We start from the raw sequence: 24,123 nt of genomic DNA on the forward strand, positions 1-24,123 counted from the left end.
TATAAAACAAATTTAATATTTTTCTTTCATTTGTATATTTAACATCTTTCAGAACCAGCATAATCTTGAAAAAAATCAGTAATTTAAATACTGCTAAAGGATTTCTTCTTTTAAATTATACATAATGCTAGGAATGGAGGTGCACACCTGCACACCTATAATCCTACCTAGTCAGGAGACTGTGACAAAAGGACTATTTAAGTTGAAGGTGAGCCTGGACAATTTATCCAGATTCTATCTGAAAATAAAATAAAAAGGGTTTGAACACAGCTCAGGGGTAGAGTGTTTGCCTAACATGAGTGAGGCCCTGGGTTCAATCCTCAGTTAAAAAAAAAAAAAAAAAATTATGCATCATGTAGCCAGGTTGTTTCCACTAACTGGAGACTGAAAAACGAACTAGCCCTTAAATTTTCCAATTTACAAAAGAATCAGTTCACAATACTACTAAATTAACAGGTAAGTCTAAGTGGCCTATTATAATACAACTGAAATTCCAGAAAAAAAGAGGTTACTCTGCCACTTTCTGTGGTTTTATCTGAACACAGTGGGTCCAGATTATTAGCTTCTTTCACTTTAAGGACCTGGATCCAATATGAGCTGGGTTTGTTTTTAATAACATTTCTAGTAGCTTTATTTATTTATTTATTTATTTATTTATTTTGGATAGTACTAGGGCTCTAACCCAGGGTGTTGGCATTCGAGGCGAGCATTCTACCACCAAGCTACTTCCTCAGGCCCTTTTTAAATTGAGACAGGGACTCATCACATTGCTTAGGCTCACCTTGAACTTGTGAACTTGTGATCCTCCTACCTTAGCCTTCTGACTAGCTGGGATTACAGTGTGTACTACCAAGGACCCTGATGACAAATTCCAATAGTTTTGATGGATGTTTTCTACACACTTTGGAAAGGCCAATACAAATTCCATGTGCTTTTTTAAAATTTTTAGTTGTACCTGAGTCCAATACCTTTATTTTATTTATGTGGAGCTGAGGATCGAACCCAGTTTCCCACACATGTGAGATAAGCACTCTACCACTGAGCCACAACCCCAAACCTCCATGTGCTTTTTTTTTTTAGTTGCTGATAGGCCTTTATTTATTTTTTGGGGGGTGCTGAGAATCGAACCTAGTGCCTCACACATGCCAGGCAAGTGCGCTACTACTGAGCCCCAGCCTCAGCCCCCTCCTTGTGCTTTTACTAAGAAAATTCATTTAAATTCAATGCAAAATGAATCTATTAGATGGGCATGATGGTATAGAGATTAGAGAATAAATGCTATTGTTATGATACATTCAATAATTAATTGATGAAATTTTTAAAAAAATTACAGGCATTTTATTTCCTTCCCTGAAAAAAACACATAGCATTATTAGGTAAAGCCAATGAAAGTGAAAATACTTGAAGTATAGCTACTAAGAAATTCTGTACATCTAAACAAGATATATACTAGTTTAAGATACCTTCTTCTTAATGACCATAATTAAAGTATTGAAATTACTTTCCTTATAATTCAAAACAAGGAAGAAAAATTAATTGACCACAGAATAAACCAAATAGAATAGGTACAGCAGAACTCACTGATAGCAGAATAAAGAATCCTAAGATCCAGATCTAACGTCTAGATTCACTAGAAATCACCTCAAACATTATTTTCTACTGCACTACTTTCCAAATCTAAGCCTATTTCCAACGTGTGAAAGTCATAAAAATGATTATACCTCCTATATTTAATTTCAAACATGACATCTTAAACACTATTAGGTCTTCTTTTTAAGATCTTTATCAAAGACTTTGTATGTCTTTCTAAAAATACAAAATTTATTGGAGTGTCAAAAATTTCAGTTGTATGGCAGAAAATTAACTTAAAAAGATGAAATCTGATTTAACTTTCAGTTAGATTTGTCCATGAGATTATCTCCATTGTGTGTTTTTATTATAAATTGTGGTATTAATGATTAGACTGGTTATATCCTATCCAAACAATCTGTGCTACAAACAGTAAACATTCTCACCTGATTAACATAATGAAAATGTACTTTTATAATTTGATTATCAAAGATGAATTCTCAAATCCCTGTATTAGGTGTAACATAAGAACATAAATAACTTCCATATTTGTCATAAAAAAATTTAATAAGCTAACATAAGGAAAAGGTGAGAACTATTATATTAGAACACAAAAATTAAAGCCTGTTGTTTGCACTGCATGTTTTCAATTGGTTAATAGAACTAAAAAGGAACTTTGGTCTTATAGCATTTTTAAAACGTAGCATACTTGATAGCAGAACTTTTATTTGCTATTTGAGCCAAGCACTTAGCACCTGGCAGATTAAAACATATATCAATTAGTTTCTGAGAAGGCTGCAAAACATTTGTTTGCATCTCAGTTTTTATAAGCTGTTTCCCCTGGTTAGGTAGGTTATGCTTCTTTTTTGCTCTCTCACCATGTATATGACACAATCATTTCTCTTTTTAGCTTTTTATTTGGACATATGTCCAAGCTCCTACAAAAGCAGCAACAATAAGAATAGTATAAAGAACAGCAAATACAGTTTACCTAAATTCATTGTTAACATTTTATCCTAAATCTTCATCATTTGCATACTTTCTCCTCATATATACATGAATTAATATAAACACATATTTACACTTAATATTTTTCCAAATATTTAAAAAGAATTCACATATGTCAATGGTCACCTCTTCATACTATAATGAATATTTACTAAGAATAGGGTTTTAGGGGCTGGGGTTGTGGCTTAGTGGTAGAGCACTCGCCTAGCATGCTTGAGGCACTGAGTTCAATCCTCAGCACCACACAAATGGAAAATAAAGATATCGTGTCTACTTAAAACTAAAAAACAAATATTAAAAAAGAATAGGGTTTTATATAACACCACAGAATAGCAAAAAAATTAACATTGATAAAATACTTTAATCTACCTCCACATTCCAGTTTTGTCAAATCACTTAAGAACATCCTCTGTAATATTACCCTCCTTCCAGGACAGCTTTCTTTCCAGGGTCAGGTATTGCACTTAGTGTCTCTTTAGCCTCCTTTAATCTGAAATACTCCTACAATCTCTTTTTGTACACTGCTGCTATCCCCATCCCTTTTTTAAAAAATTAGAATTGGAATACGAATCTTTAGGATTTGCTTGGTGTTTCCTCACAAATGATTTCAGATTATGTTTAGATAGAATATCACAAAAGCACGTGTCTTTCTTAGGATATCACATATAGAGGCATAGGATGTTTTTCTGCTTCTTACTAATAATGTTTTTTAGTCACCCACTCAACTGGATTATTTGGTCCAGTACTGTCCAAAATTATTACTAAATTACTTATATGCAATAATCTGTGGGAAGATATTTTTAAATCATGCAAATATCATGCTCTGTTGGAACCCATATATGAATTATGGGTTTGTTTTGAGCGAACACAAAGCAGGGAAGCTGCTTTTCTGGGAAATCCTGGGTGAAATTCCCCAGTTTGAAATCCCAGATCAAGTTAGTGCCCTGCCTCAGCTCACAGCCTTAGGATCAAACACAACCCTCAGGATATGGGCGTAACCTATGGAGCACCAAACAACCTGTTTATTGCAAGATCCCAGATACACCAAGAAACAAGATCCCTCCCACCTGAAACCTTATCCCTGCCTTTGATGTACTTCCCCTTAAATAAGAATTGGGGCTTTTTCAGTTGTTCAGTTCCAGTTCCTATCAGGGCTGTGACACCCATCAGGTGCTCCCCTTTTAAATCTAATCTCCGGCTTTGTCTTCATTTATTACTGATTATTTCTAACTCCCCCGCCCCCAGGAGGCTCACACCTTCTAGCAGGAATCTGCTCTGCTGGGGTGCTGGTTACCTCGCATAGGTACCTCATACTCTAATCAAAACTTTCCCCTGTATTTATTCTCCATTAATAATTAATAAGGCAAGATTGCCTTATCCATTCTTTACTATAATGTACAAATCAAAATGATAAATTTTTACAACTCCAGCATCCTCTGCACATTTACTAATTGGCACTAGGTATTATAGTATATACAATAGCTTTCACATCTTCCTTAGCTACCACTGATATGAACTCTTGAATTCAAAAATTACTACAGTAATTCAATTCTGTAATTATTTTGTGCAAATATTGCCCCAGCTTTGGCAAATAGGAACCCCAGGGGATACATGTTATTTTTCTATAGGAAGGCAATGAGTCCTACTAAACTTGCGCTGAGAACAGAGTAAGAACTTAATAAATACATGTTTAAATACATGTCAGAATAAATGAACAAGTCACTTTGAGGGAAGATTTCTTTCCAATAGACTTATTTTATTTCCACTTGAAGAAATTATTCTGTGGGATTCTGCAAACAAAAAAAAAAAACAAACCTGAACTAACAGACCAATAAAACTGGATTACAGGGGTGCTGGAGCTATGGCTCAGCGGTAGAGTGCTAGCCAAGTGGGAGACACTGGCTTCACTCCCAGCTCCAAGTAAAAATAAACAAAATAAAGGTATTGTGTCCATCTACAACTAAAAAAATAATTTAAAAACTAACCTAAATTACGTGTGGTATGAAGAGCATCCATTTGTTTCATCAAACAAGAAAGTTCATAAAATTTTAAATGATCATGATTGGAATTATGCTGATTTTAATTAAATATGTTCTATCCGGTTTTGGGGGTAAACAATAAGCACACAAATGCATAAAAATATATACATCCCAAATTTCCATTTAACTCCAGAATCAAAAGTAATATAAATAAAATGTAAGTTATTGCTACAGATCTTGTGTATGGTTTTTCCAGGAGCAATTTCTCCTAAGTCGATGATGTGAATCTCCCGGTCAAAGTCAAAGAATCTCAAGTCTGAATTCCTTGCTTTACCATTTACCTCTGAAGTTGTTCTTATATCACTGGCAAGACTGTTATGCAATATTAAATATAGTATACAGCTTCAAGCATAATTCCTGGCAAATATATTGCATGTACTCATTAAATGCCACTATTCATCTTCTATTCCATTCCCCTTTCAGTTGCCATCTTAAATATGTACAATTCTTTTTCTATATGTTATACTATTTAAAAATTTTCTTCTTGTTTGTAGCTGTCAAAAACTACAACTGTTTTCAATTACCAATTTTACTCTCCTTAAATTTATCAGGTCTATCTTTTTATAAATCTTCTCTTTCCCATATATTTGAATTCATTTTGCTCTTATTTTAAGGATTTCTTTAAAAGACTCTCCTCTATCATTTTCAGACTGATTTTATGTTCCTTTCTGTACCTGCCTTGCTGTCTATAAAAAGAAATTCTGTCATTGTTTCAAAACTTAACATGTTCTCTTAGATTTGCCATTGGTGATAAGCATAAGGTAGAAAATGGAGACATGACAAAGAGTAGGAGGAAGAGACACGCTTTCCTTTGAGAAATCTCTGGCATGCATGTCAAAATAGAGGTTCCCGTTCTTTGGGAACCAAAGTCCAAAATGAGTATCAAGGCTACAAACAAAGCACTGCTATTTACCTCTTTACATCTTTAGAGAAACATAAACAATGTACAGGGAGATGCAAAAGGTAGTAATGATGTTATATGCAACTACTTCCATTTCTACAGCACTTCTAGTCATATCATAGAACTGAACTTCTTGTCCCTTTATGGTAGTTAGGGACATGTCATTAGTTCTGACTTATGAGTTCAGAATGAAAATGTTTTGTGTCACATGACATGACTGAAAAAGAACATTCAATTATCAATGTGAGATCCTGTACCACTTTCTTGTCTCTCTCATGTAGAAAATAGCAAAGCCTAACAAGCTGGCTGTTCTGTCAGGTTGAGACCTTGACTGATGAGGGTAAGCAGAAGCTCCTGAATACCCACAGTACTAGACAGATAGCATGAACCATAAATAAACCTTCATTATTCTGTGCCCCTTGTTTATTAAAGTATCATAATCTAGTATATTCTGAGTGACACAAAATCTTTACAAAAGAAATTCAAAGACCTTCTCTCTGGAAAAAAAGCACATAATTCAAGAGAAAAAAAAAAGTGTTCAGAAGGTTATTAGTACATTCCCATTAATAAACAGTCAAGAAGTGTAAGGACTATGTGATGGCTAACTTTATTAACTTGGCAGGTGTCTTGGGATAAGAATAACTGGTAAATTGGTGGGCTCTGGGTAAAGCATATTGTCTTCCATAATGTTGAAAGCCTGAATAGAATAAAGACTAGCTTCCCTGAGCAACAAGGAATTCTCTAACAGACCAAGTCTCCCATGGCACTTAATCTGCATCTTTGGCTCTTCTGCGTGTCCACCTGCCACCCTACCACCACTAGTTCTCTTGGGTCTTGTTATGGTTTGGATGTGAGGTGTCCCCCAAAAGCTCATGTGTGAGAGACAATGCAAGAAGATTTAGAGGAGAAAATTGGGTTATGGGAGCCTTAACCAATCACTGAATTAACCCCCTGATGGGATTAACTGAGTAGTGACTGAAGGTGGGGAGGGTGTGGCTGGAGGAAGTGGGTCATTGCAGGTGTACCTTTTGGGTACATATTTTGTATCTGGTAAGTAGAGTCTCTCTCTCTCTCTGCTGCCTGATCAACAAGTAAGCTGCTGCCTTCCACCAGACTCTTCCATCATGATGTCCTGCCTCTTGTTGAGCCCCAAAGAATGGAGCCTGTTGTCTATAAATTACAACTGAAACCAGGCTGGAGTTATGGCTCAGTGGTAGAGCACTTTCCCAGCATGTGTGACGCACTAGATTTAATCCTCAGCACCACATAAAAACTAAATAAATAAAATAAAGGTATTGTGTCCATCTACAACTAAAAAAAGAATGACTGAAACCATGAGCCCCCAAATAAACTTTTCCTCTCAAAAATTGCTCTGGTCAGTCTTTTAGTCAGTAGTGACAAAGCTGACCAAAACAGGTCTCACACCTGCCAAGCTACACTGAAGATTTGGATTTAACAGATTCTGTAATTACACGACCAGTTCCTTATAAAAATTCAGTGCCCCCTCCCACACACACACACACACACAAATTCTACACATTCTATAGGTTCTATTTTTCTGGAGAACCAAACTCACATAGACAAATTCTCTCAAGGTGTATAGTAAACGTAGAAACACTCAGAGAGGATTCTTGTATTTTCATAATTGAAGCACATGTTCCTATTATTTCTCTTCTTGCCTTAACTAAAGGATATCTTCTTTTTAAAAAACAAATTGACAAAAAATGCATATATATTTATTGTATACAACATGATATTCTGAAATATGTATATACTACAGAATTGTCAAATCTAGCTAATTAACATATGTAATACCCCACATACTACTCTTTTTATTTGGTAATAGTAATTAAACCCAGGGACACTTTTTTTTTTTTAAGAGAGAGTGAGAGAGAGAGAGAGAGAGAGAGAGAGAATTTTTTTAATATTTATTTTTTAGTCTCGGCGTACACAACATCTTTGTTTGTATGTGGTGCTGAGGATCGAACCCGGGGCCGCACGCATGCCACGCGAGCGAGCTACCGCTTGAGCCACATCCCCAGCCCAAGGGACACTTTTTCAATATGCTACATCCCAGATCTTTTTTTACATTTTATTTTGAGATAGGGAGTCACTAAGTTGCTCAAAAAATTGCTAAGGCTGGCCTTCAACTTACGATCTTCCTGCCTCAGCCTCCCAAATCACTGTAGTTACAGGTATGCTCCACCATGCCTAGACACTTGGCTTAACATACTATTGTCTTAGCCATTTTCAAGTATTAAAATTTGGGGTATTTTTGGTTGGGTTTTTTCCTTTTATTTTTAGTTGGAGATGGACACGATGCCTTTACTTATTGGTTTTTATGTAGTGCTGAGGATAATACCCAGTGCCTCGCACATGCTAAACAAGAGCTCTACTACTGAGCTACAGCCTCAGCCCCTAAAATACATTGTTATTAACAGAGTCACTATGTTGTAAAACTTATCTCTTAAACATATTCTTCCTGTCTAAATGAAAATTTATGTCCTTTAACCAACATTTCCTCATCCCCTCACTAGGATGTATTCTTATTTCAATAAATTATGCCATGCTTATAATCCCAGTTATTCAGGAGGTTAATTAAGGCAGAAGGATCTTGAGTTTGAGGCCAGCATGGGCAACACAGCAAGACCCCATTTGAAGAAAATAAAATCTTATTACTATATAGCACATACAAAGTATATTGCCACATAGTTTATACAGATGTTCTCTCAGTTATCCATTCTTCATCTATTCAAAGTGAGGGTATACAATGCCTATAAAAAACACTGAAATTCAGTGAAAATATGAATTTTTGAAACAAAATTGTGATCATGTTGCAGGAAGTAGGAATTATTTCTAAATGGCGTCAGGTTAAATTGACAGTGAAAATGGAAATATCTTAAGCAGATTTTAGAAAATTTGAAAAGAGGTCTCACTGAGGGTGATGATACAATTCTTCCTATTCTATGCCTACAGATAAGATCAACATGTGAGTTTAAAAAATTCTTTGAGCTCTGGATTGATATAAGCTACTATCACTGATGAACCCAACCTAATTCTATTTTTTTTTTAGAGAGAATTTTTTAATATTTATTTTTTAGTTTTCGGCGGACACAACATCTTTGTATGTGGTGCTGAGGATTGAACCCAGGCTGCTCGCATGCCAGGCGAGCACGCTACCCCTTGAGCCACATCCCCAGCCCCACCTAATTCTATTTTGAGATTGGGAGCCATCTTTCACAAAGTCATGAAAAGTTAATCTCTGTTTTATTATAAATTACTGTAATTTCTAAACTTGTTTGTAATTCCTGCCTGTGCCTTGAACTCACCCAAGCCTCGCTTTCCCTGACCAGATAACAACCCTCTCTAAAATCTTAGTGGTGCCTCATAAATCCTGATTCCCCCTGACCAGGTAACAATCCTCTCTAAAACCTCAATGGTGCCTCATAAATTCTGATGTTGGGATCTGAATTTACTCCCTACCTTGAAATGTCATGCCATGTAGATGCTTAACCTGCTATCTGCCTTTGTATTATGCTTGTCAAAATCCTGTTCTCTGTAAGTTCTCAAGACACCCCCCTTTGCAACTTTTTGTGCTATAAAATCGTGTTCCTGGAAAGCTGGGGGAATGATCTCTAGCCTGGGGTTTTCGGGAGAGACAGTCCTGGCCAGCTCCAGTGTACACAAATACAAGCTTGCTTTAATTTGATTCAAAATTGGAGTCAGTGGTTTTTTCTTCGCAACAGCCACTATGCTACAAACACACAATCCTACATCTTCTCTGCTTTCTGATGCTGGAGCTGACAATGAAAATTATTTCTTTGTTTTCCAGCTGCCTTCCTTTGGGGATGCCCAATAGTGGGAACCAAATGAAAGCCAGAAGAAAAAGTCAAGCAGGCAATGCTTCCCTATTCTTATTCTTTTCTATACTTACCATTGACATTGCCCCTACAACAGTTCTTAATTAAAGAAATGGCAATTGATTTCTGTCCTTAATTCAGTTTTGGCAGTCCCAGAACCAGTCTGTTCCCAGCTAGTCAGCAATACCATACCAGCTGAGCAATGCTCCTTCTTCAGAGTTTCTAGGGGGTAAGTGGGCCTATTCTCCGAACATCTTGATTCTGATACTTCCAATTTTTTCCCCTTGTTCCAAAAGCCTCAAGAAAGGTAACTTTCATGAAGTCAGTATCTCTGTACTATCTGTATGTCCCACCTTTGCTTTTTCAGTTCTCTAATATCTGTTTAATAATTTCCTAGTATTACATTGTCTTTTAATATCTAGTACGGTTTTAGTTTGCCTTGACTGGACCTTGACTGATACATGCTTACAATTAAAAATAAGGGGCTGGGGATGTGGCTCAAGCGGTAGTGCACTCGCCTGGCATGCGTGTGGCCCGGGTTCGATCCTCAGCACCACATACAACAAAGATGTTGTGTCTGCCAAATAGTAAAAAATAAATATTAAAATTCTCTCTCTCTCCCCCTCTTTCTCACTCTCTCTCACTCTTTCTTTAAAAAAAAAAAAATAAGTAGTTGATGTAGCTCACCAGCAGAACACTTGCCTAGCATGTAGGAGGCCCTGGGTTCAATCCCTAGCACCATGGAAAGAAAAAGAAAAAGAAAACATTGCTACAAGGTATTTGAAAATTTGAAATATGTGTATTTGGGGGTGCTGTAAATCAAATGAAAAGCCTTCTATATATACCGCTAAGCAATATATACTCCTAGGAGTAAAATGTTCTGTAAATGGAAATTTTCTTTAAAAACTGTTGTACTCTATTTATATCAATATGCTTTTAACATTTCTTATCAATTTAGCAGTACTCAATAGCATTACAAAATACAACTTCAGAGTACATTTAATTATTTGGAAGTATCATTTATCACTAATTCATTACCTCTAACATATTTCTCTCAGAGTTAAATCTATGGGTATTATACACACCTTTACAATTGCTTTCACTTTGAAAAATCACATATATTCTTACATTCACGTTCTAAATAATGTGATTTATAAGACATACCCTGAAATTCTTTGTCTCCAATTTCTATATGGATCATATAAACTTTCACAAAATGCCAATGCATGGATCACAAATTCTTCAATTGATGTCTGATCGGCCATTTCCTTCTCTTTTTTTTTGCTTTTTAACTGAGAATAAAGTTAAACATAAAATTAGACATGTTTCATTCACCATCTAACAATACATCATTTTTATTCAAATAACTTACTTTTGAGGCAAAAGGGGTCATTTAATCATATAGACTAGATATACCCTCTCATAATTTAAATTTTTCCTAGTATATGTTTAAAATAGCCAATCCTCTTTTGAGAAAAATGATGTTTGCAATAAGATATTTAGTAGCTAAATACATAAATACATCAAATTCACAAACTGGGTCATTTTAAAAAGCCATTTACAAAACACTTTAATTTGTTAAGTTAAAATAACATAACAGCTACTTGTATACATTTAAACTAGTATGTATAAGATTTCTGAAATATTTACTACCCAATGATACTTTAAATTCTCTTCTCAACTATTACATCCTATGAAAACATTTAATTACATTAATTATAATATTAAAAAAAAGTCTCAATAGGTACCAAAAAGGAATAACATATTAGTTCACACCTACTTGCTGAATATAGAGTGTTGTCATGGTGATAACATGATTAATATAAGAGCATGTTCCAATTTCTTCCACGTTTGATAGATTTCTATGACAAAAAAAAAACATATTTTTACTACACTTGAAAGGTGAACAAAATGTGTATTAAGCTTGAATTTTGAGGACAGGTATGGGTGAACAAACAACAACTGATACTTATTAAAACATAAAATCAATATAGTTATATAGCTCTTTTCCCACAAATGTAAAATACACCAAGCACCATTTAATTACTATCAACAGAAAATGTTTAAGATAGCAAATATTATATAAGACCACAGTTTCTCAGACAAGTAGACTTGTATCTACTTATAGGAAAATTAGACAAAACCACAAATTAGAAACAGAAGGAAAAAAAAAATCACCAATATTCTTTTTTTTTTTTTTTTTTTCTCTTTTTAGCACTGGGAATTGAACCCAGGGGTGCTGAAACTTTTTATATTGTTTTTTCATTTAGAGACAAGGCTTCACTGAGTTGCTTAGGTCCTCACTAAGTTTATGAGGCTGGCTTTGAACTCAGGATCCTCCTGCCTCAGCCTCCTGAGCTGCTGGGATTACAGGCATGCACCACCATGCCTGGCTGACCAATATTCTTATAACCTGAACATAAGCAATTATTTCAATCTAGATTATTTATTTAAAGGTTGTATTTTCCCTACACAGATTATTAGTTAGATTTTGTATATAGTGTCACCATTATACCACATGTTGCTTTATAGGTTTCACTTTGCTTTTTAAATTACAATTCCTTTTTCATTCTTGTATTTCTTCAACTACATTAAAATTCCTCAATAGAAGGATTACCAGCATATTTACATACTCTAAGAGAGTATAATTTCACATCCTGTTTAAAGCACGTCAGTAAGTGATTGATGCTTAATTAAAATATGGCCCTGATTTTATTCCATTTTTATAAGACTGAAGTATGATATATAATATGCTAATATTTACTACATCTGAAGTTTTGCATAATTTTAAGAGTAAAGTTCATTCATTTTCTGTACCACTGGGACTTCACAAAATATATTTTAAAATCCAGGGCTGGGGTTGTAGCTCAGTGGTAGAGTGCTTATCTAGCACATGTGAGGCAATGGCTTCAATTCTCAGCACCACATATAAATAAATAAAGTTCTATCAACAACTAAAAACTATATAAAATAAAGAAATAAATAAAAATAAAGTTCAGGAAATGTCCTAGGCTCAGTGGTGCAAACCTGCAATACCAGTGGCTCTGGAGGCTGAGACAGGAAGATCACAAGTACAACGCCAGCCTCAGCAACTTAATGAGATCCTGTCTCAAAATAAAAAATAAAAACGACTGGAGATGTATGTAGCTCAGTGGAAACAGCCACTGGGTTTAATCCCCAATGCCACCCCCCCTCAAAAAAAATCCACTAAATGCTAAGGGAACAGAAAAAATTAACTAAATTAACAGGTTTCTTAATGCAAAAAGTCAGACCAGCATGTCATCTTGGCTGTTTCTCCTCTTGTTAATGATACTAGAAAATTTTAAAGTTTACATGTAACTCACATTATATTTCCAATAATTATAACCAATAAGCACATGAAAAAATGTTCAACATCATGGGCCTTGAAAAATCACATGCAAGTCAAATCATAATAAGATACCACTTCATGCCAACTAATAAACCTGTAATGAAAAAGATAAATGGATAATATGATACATCCATGATGGATTATTATACAGCCACAAAAAGAAATGAAGTATCAATGTATTCTACAAAATGGATGAATATCTTAAAATACTATGGTAAGTCACAAAGGACCACATAATACATAATTTCATTTCAATGAAACATTCATTTTGATGAAACAGAAGTAGATAAGTGGTTACCAAAGCATGGAGACAGAATGAATGGGGAGTGATACCATTGAGTACTGAGAGTTTCCTTATAAGCTCAAAAATATGTTCTAAATATGTTTAAAACCAATGAATAATACTTTATTATTTTCTTGCAGTAACCAGGACCTCAGTCATGCTATTCAAGCAGTAAGCTATATCCCCAGTCCTTGTTGAGACAGGGTCATGTTAAATTGCCTCAAACTTGCATTCTTCCTCCCTCAGCCTCCCAAGTAGCTAAGTTTAGACATGTGTGCCACCACACTGGGCAAAAACCACCAAATAATACATTTAAGTGGATGACTTGTATGGTATGTTAATTATCTCCTAATAAAGCTTATATTAAAAAGTGAATAGGGGATGTGGGGATAAGAAAGATAGTAGAATGAAACAGACATTATTACTTTATGTATATATGTGACTATGACCAATATGATATCCTACAATATGTATACTCAGAAAAACAAGAAATTATATACCATCTATGTATGATATATCAAAGTATATAAGCACTTTCTACCATCAAATATAACTAATTTAAACAAATAAAAAAATACTTTTTTAAAAAAAGTGAATGTGGGCTGGGGTCACGGCTCTGCAGTAGAGCCTTTGCTGAGCGCTTGCCTAGCACATGCGAGGCCCTGGGTTCAATGCTCAGCACCACAAAAAAATAAATAAATAAAATAAAGGTATTGTGTCCAACTACAACTAAAAAATAAATATTAAAAAAAGTGAATATAACATTTTACACACAGTTAAAGCTGAATTAGTGGCTGGGCACAGTGGTGCACACCTGTAATCCCAGTGGCTCAAGAGGCTGAGACAGGAGGATTCCAAGTTCAGGACCAGCATCAGAATAGAAGTATTTTAGACTAAACAAAGGGGAATGAAGGGGAGGGAGAGGGAATGGGAATAGAAAAGACAACACAATGAACTGGACATTAATATACTATGTGCATATATGATTACATGACCAATGTAATTCTATATCATGTACAACCAGAAGAATGAGAAGTTATACCCCTTGTTTGTATAATATGTCAAAATACATTCTAGTATCATGTATAACTAATTATAACAAACAAACAAAGACCATCCTCAGTTCATGGCCAAATGCTAACTCAAAACATACAAGACAGGAAAGATGGTGCATATCTGTAATCCTAGCTGCTCAGAAGGCTGAGGCAGGAAGATGGCAAGTTCAAAGCCAGTCTCAGCAATTTAGGGATACTCTAAGTAACTTGGTGAGACCTCTTCTGGAGATGTAAAATAAAAAAGAAGGACTGGGGATGTGGCTCAAGCGGTAGCGCGCTCGCCTGGCATGCGTGCGGCCCGGGTTCGATCCTCAGCACCACATACAAAGATGTTGTGTCCGCCAAAAACTAAAAAAAAAAAAATTAATAAATATTAAAATTCTCTCATTCTCTATCTCTCTCTCTAAAAAAAAAAAAAAAAAAAAATGCGGGATGTTGGGGATGTGGCTCAGTCGTTGAACACCCCTGGGATCAAACCTGGTACTGAAAAAATCAATACATAAATAATATGAAAGTCTGGGATGCACCTCAGTGATTAAATGACCCTGGGTTCAATCCCTGGTATCAAAAAAAGGAAAAGAGAAGTATGCCTAAGGTTCTTAGTGAACCTAATTTAGGGGTGAACTGTTTTAGCAATTATTCCTCAATCATTTTATAATTTTTGCAATGAAAGGCAATGAGCAACTAAGTCAAAGATGACTAAAAATTTAAATTAAGGCTTTTGTAGGAGTAAACAGTAACTCAGCAGTCAAAGAGAACAAGAAGTAACATGAGCAGCATGAAAAAGCAAGGAAGAAAAGGAGTACAAACAATGCAGGACACTCTAAATATTCAGGAAGACCTAGGAGCATCAGAAAAATGGTCAAATAAAGAACACAAGGAATACCTTAGACAGATGCAATGGAATCTTAAAGAGGATATGAGACAGCAAATTCGACAATGAAAGAACACACTGAAAATAAATTACATAAACAGATAAAAGAAGCAAATAAGCATCCTTATCAGGAGATAGAGATTATAAAAAAAATCAAACAATAGTTCTAGAAACTAAGGAAACTATAAACCAAATTAAAAACTCGAATGATAGTATCACTAACAGAGTGGAGCAAGTAGAAGCCAGAACGTCAGATAATGAAAACAAAATATATCACCTTGAAAAGAGTCTAGCCTACTCAGAAAGGCAGGTAAAAAATCATGAAAAAAACATCCAAGAGATATGGGATAACATAAAAAAACAAAACTTAAGAGTCATCAGGATAGAGGAAGGTATAGAGGTTCAAACCAAGAGAATGAGCAACCTGCTGAATAAAATAATTATAGAAAACTTTCCAGAAATAAAAAAGGAAACGGATGTACGAATTGTAGATGCATACAGGACACCGAGCATACAAAATCAAAGTAGACCAAGAAGTTCCTGGAACAACATATTTCAAACACTGAAAGACAATGGATGCCAACCAAGAATTTTGTTTCCAGCAAAATTAAGCTCCAGGTACGACAAGAAATAAAAATCTTTCATGGGGGCCTGGGGATGTGGCTCAAGCGGTAGCGCGCTCGCCTGGCATGCGTGCAGCCTGGGCTCGAACCTCAACACCACATACAAACAAAGATGTTGTGTCTGCCGATAACTAAAAAATAAATATTAAAAAAAAATTTTTAAAAAAAAATCTTTCATGATAAAAAAAGTTAAAAGAATTTGCAGCCAGAAAACCAGCATTGCAAAGTATCTTGAGCAAAACACTACACGAGAAAGAAATGAAAAACAATAACCAAAACCAACAGTGGAAAGAACCTCAGTAAAGGCAGAGGGAGGGGGGAAAGCTAATCATGGAGAAACAAACCAAATTTTTTAAAAAAAGTTAAATAATCAAAGATGGCTGGAAATACAAACCATATATCAATAGTAATTCTAAATGTTAATGGCTTAAACTCTCCAATAAAGCGACATAGGCTGGTAACATGGATTAAAAAAATGAATCCAACAATATGCTGCCTCCAGGAGACACATCTGATTGGAAAAGATATACACAGGCTGAAGGTGAAAGGTTGGGAAAAAATATACCACGCACATGGTCCTCGTAAGCAAGCAGGGGTGGCCATCCTCATATCGAATAAAATCGACTTCAAGACTAAGTTAATCAAAAGGAATAAGAATGGACATTATATTCTGTTAAAAGGAACCATTCACCAACAAGACATAACAATTATCAATATTTATGCACCAAATAAGGGTGCTGCGACATTCATAAAACAAACTCTCCTCAAGTTTAAGAATCAAGTAGACCACAAGACAATAATTATGAGTGACTTCAACACACCTCTCTCACCATTGAACAGATCCTCCAAACAAAAGTTGAATAAAGAAACTATAGAACTTAATATCACAATCAATAACCTAGACTTAACTGACATATATAGAATATATCAACCATCATCAAGTGGATATACTTTTTTTTCAGGAGCACATGGATCCTTCTCAAAAATAGACCATTTATTATGCCATAGGGAAACCCTCAGTAAATATAAAGGGGTGGAGATAATACCATGCATTTTATCTGATCATAAGGGAATGAAACTGGAAATCAATGATAAAAGAAGGAAGGAAAATCCTACATCACATGGAAAATGAACAATATGTTACTGAATGATCAATGGGTTACAGAAGACATCAAGGAAGAAATCAAAAAATTCTTAGAGATAAATGAAAATACAGACACAACATATCGGAATCTATGGGACACAATGAAAGCAGTTTTAAGAGGGAAATTCATCGTCTTCAGGTCATTCCTCAAAATAAGAAAAAACCAACAAATAAATGAAGTCACACTTCATCTCAAAGCCCTAGAAAAGGAAGAGGAAATGTAGCAGAAGGCAAGAAATAATTAAAATCAGAGGGGAAATCAACGAAATTGAAACAAAAGAAACTATTGAAAAAATTGACAAAACTAAAAGTTGGTTCTTCGAAAAAATAAATAAGATGACAGACCCTTAGCCATGCTAACGAAGAGAAGAAGAGAGAGAACTCAAATTACTAACATACGGGATGAAAAACGCAATATCACAACAGATGCTACAGAAATACAGAAGACAATTAGAAATTATTTTGAAACCCTATATTCCAAAAAAATAGAAGATGGTGAAATCATTGATAAATTTCTGAAGTCATATGATTTGCCCAGACTGAGTCAGGAGGATACACACAATTTGAACAGACCAATATCAATGGATGAAATAGAAGAAGCAATCAAAAGACTACCAACCAAGAAAAGCCCAGGACTGGATGGGTATACAGCGGAGTTTTACAAAACCTTTAAAGAAGAATTAATACTAATACTTTTCAAGTTATTTCAGGAAATAGAAAAAGAGGGAGCTCTTCCAAATTCATTCTATGAGGCCAACATCACCCTGATTCCAAAACCAGACAAAGACACCTCAAAGAAAGAAAACTACAGACCAATATCTCTAATGAACCTAGATGCAAAAATCCTCAATAAAATTCTGGCAAATCGGATACAAAAACATCAAAAAAAATGTGCACCATGATCAAGTAGGATTCATCCCTGGGATGCAAGGATGGTTCAATATACGGAAATCAATAAATGTTATTCACCACATCAATAGACTTAAAGATAAGAAACATATGATCATCTCGATAGATGCAGAAAAAGCATTTGACAAAGTACAGCATCCCTTTATGTTCAAAACACTAGAAAAACTAGGGATAACAGGAACATACCTCAACATTGTAAAAGCTATCTATGCTAAGCCTCAGGCTACCATCATTCTGAAAGGAGAAAAATTGAAGGCATTCCCTCTAAAATCTGGAACAAGACAGGGATGCCCTCTATCACCACTTCTATTCAATATAGTTCTCGAAACACTGGCCAGAACAATTAGACAGACGAAAGAAATTAAAGGCATAAAAATAGGAAAAGAAGAACTTAAATTATCACTATTCCCGGGTGACATGATTCTATACCTAGAAGACCCAAAAGGGTCTACAAAAAAACTACTAGAACTAATAAATGAATTCAGCAAAGTGGCAGGATATAAAATCAACACGCATAAATCAAAGGCATTCCTGTATATCAGCGACAAAACTTCTGAAACGGAAATGAGGAAAAACACTCCATTCACAATATCCTCAAAAAAAATAAAATACTTGGGAATCAACCTAACAAAAGAGGTGAACGATTTATACAATGAAAACTACAGAACCCTAAAGAGAGAAGTAGAAGAAGATCTTAGAAGATGGAAAAATATACCCTGTTCATGGATAGGCAGAACTAACATCATCAAAATGGCGATATTACCAAAAGTTCTGTATAGGTTTAATGCAATCCCAATCAAAATCCCAATGGCATTTCTTGTAGAAATAGAGAAAGCAATCATGAAATTCATATGGAAAAATAAAAGACCCAGAATAGCAAAAGCAATTCTAGGCAGGAAGTGTGAATCAGGCAGTATAGCGATACCGGATTTCAAACTATATTACAGAGCAATAGTAACAAAAACAGCATGGTACTGGTAACAAAACAGGCGGGTGGACCAATGGTACAGAGTAGAGGACACAGAGACTAATCCACAAAGTTACAACTATCTTATATTTGATAAAGGGGCTAAAAGCATGCAATGGAGGAAGGATAGCATCTTCAACAAATGGTGTTGGGAAGACTGGAAATCCATATGCAACAAAATGAAACTGAATCCTCTCCTCTCGCCATGCACAAAAGTTAACTCAAAATGGATCAAGGAGCTTGATATCAAATCAGAGACTCTGGGGCTGGGGATGTGGCTCAAGCGGTAGCGCCCTCGCCTGGCATGCGTGCGGCCCGGGTTCGATCCTCAACACCACATACAAAGATGTTGTGTCCGCCGAAAACTAAAAAATAAAATATTGAAATTACTCTCTCTCTCTCCTCCCTCCCTCCCTCCCTCCCTCCCTCCCTCCCTCTCTCTCTCTCTCTCTCTCTTTAAAAAAAAAAAAAAAATCAGAGACTCTGCATCTGATAGAAGAAAAATTTGGCTCCGATCTACATATTGTGGGGTCGGGCTCCAAATTCCTTAATAGGACACCCATAGCACAAGAGTTAATAACAAGAATCAACAAATGGGACTTACTTAAACTAAAAAGTTTTTTCTCAGCAAGAGAAACAATAAGACAGGTAAATAGGGAGCCTACATCATGGGAACAAATTTTTACTCCTCACACTTCAGATAGAGCCCTAATATCCAGAGTATACAAAGAACTCAAAAAATTAAACAATAAGATAACAAATAACCCAATCAACAAATGGGCCATAGCTGGGGATGTGGCTCAAGCGGTGGCACGCTCGCCTGGCATGCGTGCGGCCCAGGTTCGATTCTCAGCACCACATACAAAGATGTTGTGTCCGCCAATAACTAAAAAATAAATATTAAAATTCTCTCTCTCTCTCTCTCTCTCTCTCACTCTCTCTTTAAAAAAAAGAAAAAGAAAAAAAAGAACAAATGGGCCAAGGACCTGAACAGACACTTTTCAGAGGAGGACATACAATCAATCAACAAATACATGAAAAAATGTTCACCATCTCTAGCAGTCAGAGAAATGAAAATCAAAACCACCCTAAGATACCATCTCACTCCAGTAAGATTGGCAGCCATTCTGAAGTCAAACAACAACAAGTGCTGGCGAGGATGTGGGGAAAACGGTAGAATTGTACATTGCTGGTGGGACTGCAAATTGGTGCGGCCAATTTGGAAAGCAGTATGGAGGAAAGCTTGGAATGGAACCACCATTTGACCCAGCTATTGCCCTTCTCGGACTATTCCCTGAAGACTTTAAAAGAGCGTACTATAGGGATACTGCTACATCGATGTTCATAGCAGCACAATTCACAAAAGCTAAACTGTGGAACCAACCTAGATGCCCTTCAATAGATGAATGGATTTAAAAAATGTGGCATTTATACACAATGGAGGACTATGCAGCACTAAAAAATGACAAAATCATGGAATTTGCAGGGAAATGGATGGCACTAGAGCAGATTATGCTAAGTGAAGCTAGCCAATCCCTGAAAAACAAATGCCAAATGTCATCTTTGATATAAGGAGAGCAACTAAAAACAGAATAGAGAGGAGGAGCATGAGAAGAAGATCACCATTAAACAGGGTTGAGAAGGGGGAGGGAAAGAGAGAGAGAAGGGAAATTGCATGGTAAAGGAAGGAGACCCTCATTGTTATATAAAATTACATATAAGAGGAAGTGAGCATAAAGGGGAAAAAAAAACAAGAGAGAGAAATGAATTACAGTAGATGGGATAGAGAGAGAAGATGGGAGGAGAGGAGAGGGGAAGGGAGGGGAGGGGAAGGGGGATAGTAGAGGATAGGAAAAGCAGCAGAATACAACAGACACTAGTATGGCAGTATATAAAAAAGTGGATGTGGAACCGATGTGAATCTGCAATATGTATACGGGGTAAAAATGGGAGTTCATAATCTGCTTGAATCAAATGTATGAAATATGATATGTCAAGAGCTTTGTAATGTTTTTGAACAACTAATAATAAAAAAAAGAAAAAAATTAAAAAAAAAAAAAAAAGTTAAATTAAGACCATATTCATCGGGCTGGGGATGTGGCTCAAGCAGTAGCGTGCTCGCCTGGCATGCATGCGTTCCGGGTTTGATTCTTAGCACCACATACAAACAAAGATGTTGTGTCTGCCGAAAACTAAAAAATAAATATTAAAATTTCTCTCTCTAAAAAAAAAAAAAAGACCATATTCATCTATTAACTATAAAATATAAAACAGCCAGGGACGATGGCATACACCTGTAATCCCAGTGACTCGGGAAGCTGAGGCAGGAGGGTCATAAGTTCAAAGGCTGCCTCAGCAAGGTGCTAAGCAACTCAGTGAGACCCTGTCTCTAAATAAAATATAAAATAGGTCTGGGGATATAGTCAGGTGCCTCTGAGTTCAATTGCCAGCACCTGCCAAAAAAAATTTATATATGCACACATACATAAAAAATGGAAGAAATCATAAAACATGGATAACAAAAAAAGGGCAGATTTCAAGAGGCACATAAATTATGCTCCTAAGTTAACAACTTTATAATTCTTATGTGCAGATTAGTGTGGAATTTTTGAAAAATCCGGATGTGTAAGCCCTTTTGAATCAGAAATTTCATAAGCAATATTCAAGCTCTATTTCTACTAAGCTTTCCAGTTGATACTTACAGTACACCAAAATTTAAGTACCACAAACCTAATCTATAAATCTGGAAAATAGGTTAACCTGTAGGATAATTGTACTTTGCTGATAAACTGATAAAATGGAAGTTAAAAGATATTTTCACAGGCTGGGGCTGTGGCTCAGTGGTAGAGCACTCAAGTGGTACACGTGAGGCACTGTGTTCAATTCTCAGTACCACATAAAAATAAAATAAAGGTATTGTGTCCACCTACAACTCAAAAAATACATATTTAAAAAAAGTACTTTGTGGGGCTGGGGTTGTGGTTCAGTGGCAGAGCACTTGCCTCACACATGTGAGGCACTGGGTTCGATCCTCAGCATCCCATAGAGATGAATAAGCAAAATAAAGATATTGCATCCATCTGTAACTAAAAAATATTTTTTTAAAAAGTACTTTGTTAAAAAAAAAAGATATATTTTCACAAATACAATGCATAGTAATAAAAATGTGTATACATTGGCCCAGGGTGTGGTTCAGTGACAGAGCACTTGCCTAGCATGCATGAGGCCCTGGATTCAATCCCCAGCACCGGTGGGGGGGCGGGAAAAAAAAGTGTGTTTCATTAACAGCTGAGTCACAAAGAAAATACTGGTGTTATCATTTCTTTCTGAACTAAAAACTCCTGTCATTGTCTTTACTCTAAAGCAATCTTTGAAATTCCTGAGTGTCTCTTTAAAGATCCAAACAATTAGTAATAAATACATTACTATTTTGGTAATAATTACTTTAAAACAGATCATTGGAGTTTTTTGTTTTTGTACCACATACCTGCAAAGAATAATAAAGAACTTGACAAGTAAAAGTGATAAGGCTTGTTGTTGCTCCTCTAACCCATCTGCCATTTTCTGAACACATTGTAGCAGCTGGATCCTCAGAACCTGCAGAATATTGTCAGGAAGCAGAGATATTCCTGGAGGCACATCATCTACCCTACAATGTAAGGGGTACAAAACAAAAGGAGGGTTGAAAGAAAGGAAGAAAATTCTAGCACTGAAATGAACTCCATTTTCATTCATCCTAAAGAATTTTGTAAATCCTTTCCAGATACTATATGCTTTCTTGTCCTAAAGAACCACCAAATGACTCACAACTACAAGATTATTAGAGTAGAATGATTAGTCTTATTTCAGGGGAGATAGAGAGACTCTATTTTCAATCGTTCTTATTTTAAAGAAAATATTTAGAATATAAATTAATCAGCTTTCTACTTAGAAGAATTATGCATATGTATACTATTTATTTTGGGGTTTCTTGTCATTGTTACTTTGGGGGCACTGGAGATTGAATCTAGGGGTGCTTTACCACTGAGCTACATCCCTGGTTCTTTTCTTTCTTTTTCATTCATTCATTCATTTATTTTTAAATTTTATTTTATTTTACTTTATTATTTTTGCTACCAGGGATTGAACCTAGGAATGCTTAACTGCTGAGCCACATTCCCAGCCCTCCTTTTTATTTTTTTAAATTATTTTTTTATTTTGTGAACAAAAATGAAGTACTTATTCATTTAATATTTGTCATGTGTTTTACTGAACACTAATGACATTATTATAGACTCATCTAGCCATGTGATCAGAGAAAATATTTTAAAAAGATAAATGAACATCACGAGCATAAGCTTCATTTTTTAATGTCATATAAAAATATTCTGTTACAAATTACTTCTGTGTAAGAAGTCTATGTAATTCTTTAAAGGCAAAATTTAACACAAGATGTGAGTGGCTCCTCTGGTGTGTCTCTCATACCTAGATTCAAAGTCTAAAGGCCTAGACACTAAATTCCACCTTTGTAACGTGGAGTTGGTCATACGATCTCTGAATTTCCCAAATTATAAAATTTTAATATCTTCTTGTCCTATTTTACTGAATTCTGAAACCAGAAAGTCAATATGCATTTTTGCTGTGAAATGTTAATAATTATTAAAATCTAATATATTTTAAACATACTATCACTAAAGCCTAAGAATCTTTTCATAAGCTACTGTATACTAATTTCTCCACCTCTATTAAGAAGAATGCCCAAATCTCAATAAAGTAAAGAACTTCCATGATTAAATGACAATTGTAATTTGTAACAGTTTTTTTATAGATAATGTTTAATATGAAGTATTACTAGTAATTTACACTGAGTAAAAGGCTATTTGATTTACTGTTGACGGAAAAATCTGAAGGACATCACCACCAGGAGTCACACAATACATAAATAAATACAACATAATACATAATTTACACATTTATAATTTATATAACATATAAATAGATATATAATATCATCTTTCTGAATCACCCCACAACATAAATTAACAAAGTGATTTTATAAAATGAACAACTAATTTTAACTAAATTATACAGAAAGTAAAACCACAAAGCTCATTACAAAGATGCCCAAATTCTATAACCATGTTATAAAAATATCACATTTCATTTTAGTTTAGAAACTACCTCACTTGTAGCTTTGGATTCTTTCATTCTCATATGCTGAAGAGTTAAAAGGAGGTACTTAGAAAAAACAGTAACTTCAAAATAATAAACAAATATTTAAATGCAATTTTAAATACTACTTAAATCATTTGTCTCCTTTTTTCTAAAAACATGTCAACAACAAAGAAAACATTAGATTTTTTTCTAATATTCCATAATAGCATTAAAAAGTATTTCCTTGTCCTAGGTCACCCCAGTCTTTATCTGCATATTCTTTAAATAAATAATTAGACAGTCAAGAATAATCGGCTTTGAGGGATGGAGACGTAGCTCAGTAATGTTAGAGCACTTGCCATATGCACAGGCCCCCATACCATGCACA

General features: G+C 35.2%; 1 protein-coding gene across 1 annotated transcript in view; it reads right to left on the minus strand.

The window, feature by feature from the left end:
• Positions 1-24,123, minus strand: part of Nbeal1 (neurobeachin like 1) — a 212,134-nt gene that overhangs the window by 162,660 nt on the left and 25,351 nt on the right. The window contains exons 4-6 of the mRNA XM_076865627.2: positions 22,090-22,251; positions 11,158-11,239; positions 10,542-10,669 (exon numbers count right to left, since the gene is read on the minus strand). Coding sequence (XP_076721742.2) covers positions 10,542-10,669; positions 11,158-11,239; positions 22,090-22,251 — 372 coding nt within the window. The remainder of the gene's footprint in view (positions 1-10,541; positions 10,670-11,157; positions 11,240-22,089; positions 22,252-24,123) is intronic.

Source organism: Callospermophilus lateralis, chromosome 9 (assembly GCF_048772815.1).
Source record: "Callospermophilus lateralis isolate mCalLat2 chromosome 9, mCalLat2.hap1, whole genome shotgun sequence".
NCBI lineage: Eukaryota > Metazoa > Chordata > Mammalia > Rodentia > Sciuridae > Callospermophilus > Callospermophilus lateralis.